The 6,057-nt window shown below is 50.9% G+C and overlaps 1 protein-coding gene across 1 annotated transcript in view; it reads right to left on the bottom strand.

Annotated features, from left to right (window-relative positions):
- The window catches only part of GPR133 (G protein-coupled receptor 133), a 177,706-nt gene that overhangs the window by 34,857 nt on the left and 136,792 nt on the right, over window positions 1-6,057 (bottom strand). Inside the window, exon 17 of the mRNA XM_010852442.1 lies at window positions 392-495. Within this exon, the coding sequence (XP_010850744.1) occupies window positions 392-495 (104 nt within the window). The remainder of the gene's footprint in view (window positions 1-391; window positions 496-6,057) is intronic.

The raw sequence follows: 6,057 nt of genomic DNA, 5'->3' as shown, positions 1-6,057 counted from the left end.
GGGTGGGAGGCGGGAGGTCCTCTGTTCTGGCACTCACCTGGTCAAAAGCCAGAAAGTCCTATGGGCTGGGGAACTTTCCAGAACTTTCCAGCTTAGCTCAAGCCAGGTGCCCTCCAATTCGACAGCCCCTCCTCTCTCCTCCGTCTTTTCCAGCACCCCACAGGCTCCCCACACCCCAGATCTCAAAACAAAAGATACTTGAGGAACAACCATCCACCTGTCACACACCGTGTGTGCAGAATCTAAACAGAGGCCAGCATTTGCCATCCCATCCACACCCCCAGCCCAGTACAAGTGCCAGAAGGGAAATCGAGGTGGGCAGGGGTGGCACTGACATTCGCACGAAGCTGCCAACCTCCTGGCCCCCGGGGGAGAACAGAAGATGACTCACGAGAGCACGGCGAAGGTGACCAGCGTGATGGCCAGGCAGAGCACGGACAGCGAGCAGCCGATGTAGCTGATGGACGAGAGCGCCACCTGGTGTCCGCGTGTGAGCTGTGCGGGAAGCAGAGCGGAGGTGGTCAGCCATCTGGTCCAGGTCCTACAGGGGGACTTGCCCAGTGGTTAGTGCCACCCGAGCCTGACTGAGGGGAGGTAAGGTAGAGTTCAGGTTGGAAAGGGTCCCGGGCTAATGCACAGCTGAGCACCAGGTAGTCATCGGGCCGTTCTGAGTTGGTGGTGACTGACAGTCCCTGCCTCTGCCAGATACCCTGCTGTTGCCATCAAGAGGGCAAGGCCTTTGATGTTGGCCCTTGGTTCTGTACATTTCAGATGCTCCAAACGGCTCCACCAATCTCTCAGATTCCTCCACCCACCAGTCTCTGTGAGCCTACTGCCTCCCCCTCCCCCACCCATCCCCATGCAGCCTGCCTGCTCCTTGCCTCCCTTGCATCCCTCTAGAATGTGACATCCACAGCTACCCAGGAGATGTAGTGTTTGCTTAAGAGCCTGACCCATAGGCCTTGGTTCAAGTCACAACATGCCCTTGTCCCCAGCCAATGACCTAGGAATGAATTTACACATGTAAAATGCTCAAAGCGACATAAGAGTTTGCTATTATCCCTGATGTCAAATACAGCATAAACAAACTCAGTGGGTTAAGTGGATGCAAAGTCACAAAGGATGGTGACAGAAACCACAGCTCACTTAAGAGACCAATCCAAGACTCCAGGAGCTAGCATCTCAAGGTCACACACATTTGAACCTGGGATCCAAGAAACTCCGTGCTCCCTAAGCCACACAACTAGAAGACCAGCTTCCGGCAGAGGTCACTGCAGTACACTTCCTGCTAGGGCTCATGGCTCCTCCACCAGCATGAAAGACCCAGCCTGGAGTTCATTCTGCATCTGTGTCCAGCCCTGGACATCAAGGACCCTCCAGCCTTGTCCAGGACACCCAGAACCTTGACCTCCAGCTAAACCACCTTCTTCCCTGTTCATTGGGACCTGAGCATGCATGCTAAGTCACTTCAGTTACATCTGACTCTTTGTGACCCCATGGGCTGTAGCCAGCCAGGCTCCTCTGTCCATGGGGATTCTCCAGGCAAGAATACTGGACTGGGTTGCCATGTCCTCCTCCAGGGGATCTTTCCAACCCAGGGAATGAACCTGCATCTCCTGCATTGGCAGGCAGGTTCTTTACCACTGAGCCACCTGGGACCTAACCAGGAACAAAAGGAGGAAACACTGAGATCTGTAAAAGGGCTGTTGGCCAGGATGAGGGAAATGCTACAGGCACAGGAGGCCCCACCAGGAAACGTAAGTGGATCGCAAGGAACAATTTGGGAGCCAGCAGCTCTGTGCCTGAGGACTCATCACTTAATGGGGTCTACTTCCTTCAGATCTGAGTCACTCAACTCATCCCCAGGGGTCAGGAAACATTTCAGATCTCTGGCTGAAGGGAGGTGGGGAGGCTGAAGCCTGGACCCAGCAGCCCTAGACGTCAAGGCAGGGCCCTTGTGAGTAACTCCTATCTTTGCAGCACAGCAAGCTTCCTAGGCGGGTGGGGCCGCTAGTGGGCTCCTCCAGCAGCCTTCCTTCTCAGCAACATCACAAGATCTTGGATCCTAAACTTCCCCATCTGCAGATGGAACACACGGTGCTCCGAGTCATCAGATCCCCTAGGAAGACAAACGGAAATATATTCCTGGAGCCACGCTCCCACACGGTATCACTCAACACTCTAATTCCTGTGAGATGTTGTCACTGGTCTTCTGTGAAATGACGTTTCTGGTTTTAGATAAGTTTCAGAGAAGTTGCACTCTCTATCTGCCTTTAAAGATGTTTTGGTGAATATAAGCAATATAAGGCTTCTGAGAAATCCTACAGGTGAATATACATATATATATATATAGAGAGAGAGAGAGCTGTGTTAAACTTGGCATTTCTCAAACTCTTTGGGGGAGGGGAATAGAGTACATCTTTGGAAGTGCTGTTACTTCAAGTGATGCTTTTGAGAAACGGAAATGAAAACCCAAAGAGGAAACACTAACATTATACTGACTATGTCATCTTTCCTTGCTGTCTCATAAGACAATAGAAGTGTCTTGTCACAGTTACAATGATCCTTGCCAACAAGAGAAGGTGTGAAGTGTTGGTTACCAGAGTTTATAGACATCAGCAGGCCATCAACAGTTCTTGGAAACTGAGATTGACCTCGGCAGCACTCACTAAATTGAAATTAACTTAAATGACCAATGGAAATGCCAGCAAATGAAATATAGCCCCATGTCTGTATCAACAAGGTAGGCTGGCTCTGGTGACATGCTCACCCCATTGCCACTGGGAAGTCCCCTCCCTAGTCTGGCCCTGAAGCGCAAGTTCTGTGCATGGAGTCCTCTGCACCCTGAGGTCTCAGCTCATCCCCCTCCCTGTTCATCGCTCTACTGCCCAAACATCTCACATCCCCACAGTGTGAGCATCCCACTCTCTGACACCAGTCACATTTCATGGGGGGAGTCTTCTCTCTCCCAGAGAGATGGGGAGCTCTTTGAGGACAGAGATCACGTTCCTGAAACTTCCACTGCCTGATCACCCACAGCTCTGAGACCAGCAGGTACTACTGAGAATGAGGGTTCATTTGCTGAAGGTTTCAGGGTAGAAAGAGCCCTGGAGTCTATTCCCCTGACTCCCCCACTGATTCACCATAAAAGATGAATTTAATGTACACCATTGTGTGTATACCTCTTAGAAAAATAATGAAACTTTACCTCCTCCATTCACAGAGCTCTAGTGAGCTTCCTGTGGGCTCATGTGAGGTTCACTGCACAGCATAAAAGCTTCCAGATGTGAGGGCTATACCTGGCCAGCCACACTCACTGAAATCTTTGCCTGCTTTCTGCACACAGGCTCTGCCTAGTGCTTCCGAAAAATGAGAGTCCAGCCCTAGCCTCATACCCACAGCTACCCAGTACTCTACCATATGCCCCGCGGCCCCACTGTCAACCAACCTGCGGAAAACTGAAAGTGTTAGTTGCTCAGTCTGATATTTGCAACCCGATGCAAAGAATTCTTTGTAACCAGGCTCTTCTGTCCATGGAATTCTCCAGGCAATAATCATGGAGTGGGTAGCCATTCCCTTCTCCAGGGGATCTTCCTGACCCAGGGATCAAACCTGGGTCTCCTGGATTGCAATAAGATTTTTTACCATCTGAGTTACCACAGAAGCCCTCAACCAACCCTATTATCAACCAACTCAACCATCAACCCACCCCACCATCAGCCAACCTCACCATCAACAACTTTATTATCAACCAATTCTACACCAGCACCCAACCCCACATCATCTGTCAATCTCACCAGCAACCAACCCCACCATCAGCTAATCTCACCATCAACCAACCCCACTGTCAATCAACCCCACCATCAGCCAACCCTATTATCAACCAACTCAACCCATCAACCAACCTTACCATTAATCAAAACTCACCATCAACCTATTCTTCATCACAGCTTTTACCAACCCCACCAAAGCCAGCCTTAAGCCAACCACAATAGGGAACACTTTAAAAATGAGATAAGGCCCCTTCCTCGAGCAGAACTATTATCCTGGTTGCTGCTGCTGCTAAGTCACTTCAGTCGTGTCCAACTCTGTGCGACCCCATAGATGGCAGCCCACCAGGCTCCCCTATCCCTGGGATTCTCTAGGCAAGCATACTGGAGTGGATTGCCATTTCCTTCTCCAATGTATCAAAGTGAAAAGTCAAAGTGAAGTTGCTCAGTCGTGTCCGACTCTTAGCGACCCATGGACTGCAGCCTACCCGGCTCCTCAGTCCATGGGATTTTCCAGGTAAGAGTACTAGAGTGGGGTGCCATTGCCTTCTTAGCCAGTCTCAAAATGCTCATACAGAGCAGAAGGCAAGCTATTAATATATCGGAAGGTCATACTTTACACGGCACTTGCATGATAAAGCAAGCCTATGAGGGGAAAATGAGAGGTGATCAGAAGGACCTTTGAAAACCTCTCAGGTCCCCTACAAACCATGGTCTGTGCAGGTAACCTCATACATCATTCTTCAGCACAGTGGTCCAAGTAGCACTGAGGCAGACCACAGGAGGAACCTGCCTGCAGAAGTTAGAGTCTTCAAATTTTTCTTGTTTAAAACAGCTGTCAAATCCACAGAGTAGAATAGTGTGTGTGTTGGTGTTGGGATAATCTGAGAGACTCTGCTTGCCTGAAGGGTTTACTCCCCCTCTCTTTTTATATAAGAGCTTGATAACTTTAACGCATGTTCAGCCCACTGGTTTGCCAGTGTGTTAAGTGAACTTGTGTTAAACATGGCTCCACTGTAAGCAGCCAACAGCCTGTGCCTTGTGAAGTTGGATAGGAGGGAAAGTGGACTTCACACTGGCCCCAGCATGCAACCGGAAGCAGACAGAGAGGACAGGAGAGGACCTCCTGGAGCAGAAGCAGGGTGCACTCTAGTGGTGAGGTCCATGGAGACAAGGGTTGTCTGTCTTGCTCCTGTCCAGATCCCCAGCGTCTGACAAGGACTGGCAAACTCTAGATGTTCGAGAGATGAACCAAAGATCAGATTCACCTGCATTCACTGCAGACTGGATGGTTAAGATGGGGAGAACAGAAGTGCCTTTATTGGGCATCTACTGTATACAGGCACCAAACCAGCAAAGGAGGCTGTGAGTGGGGATCGTGGTTCTCATGTTGAAGAAACATGACTGCCCATCACTGCACAGCTGGCGAGGAAGTACTGGACTGACCCCAGATGGCCTGGACCCCCATCGGCAGCAAGCATGTATTAAGCACCCACTGAGTGCCAAGCCAGGGGCTTAACTTGCAGTACAGAAAGCAGATAATGAACAAAGCACAAACAGATACTGATAAATACATGAGTGAATAAATAAGGTCACTAGTTCTGAGCTTGATCAGGCTTAGATAATCAAAGGCCTTGCTGGAGGTTACTGTCGGGGACAGGAGGGGGTACCTAGACGTGAGAGTCATTCCAGGTCCTCTCTCTCCCCTCAGAGCTCATCCCCACCCAGTCCTGTTGGCTCCTCTGCTAACATGCAGGCATACATCTCTCCTTATCCTCAGTTTCCAGAGCCTCTATCTTAACCTCCTCTACTTCTTGGACTGCCTCGCTGCTCCCCGACTGCACCCCATCTTCAGCCAAGTCTCCACTTGGCTGAGCAGACATGGGTCTGACATGGGTCTGAGCTCACCCACCTCCTGGGCACCCTTGCACCCAGAATGAAATCCTTGTTCCTGCCCGGGTCTGCAAGGCCCCCAGTGCTCAGTCCCGCCAGCATCTCTGCCTCACCGCCTTACTCACTTACTCTTTCAGGAGGGTCCACACAGGAAAGGAAGGCCTTCCCAGGAATTCAGCAAAGGGGACTGAACATAGGAAGTGGGGGACAAAGTCTGGGAACCCTTGGAAAAGGAGATGATGGTGACAGTCCCCAGAGAACAGCCACAGCAAGAACTTCTACCCTTGTAGGGTGGGAAGGACAACAGGAGGGGGTGATGTGAGCAGAGCCAGGACCACTGGAGAGCTGGAAACACAACAGGCCTGTCCCCTGAGCTGGGGTCCTGGGGGGAGGG

Source organism: Bison bison, unplaced genomic scaffold (genome assembly GCF_000754665.1).
Source record: "Bison bison bison isolate TAMUID 2011002044 unplaced genomic scaffold, Bison_UMD1.0 scf7180017864312, whole genome shotgun sequence".
Classification (NCBI taxonomy): Eukaryota; Metazoa; Chordata; class Mammalia; order Artiodactyla; family Bovidae; genus Bison; species Bison bison.
This window is presented reverse-complemented; position numbering and strand designations above follow the sequence as displayed.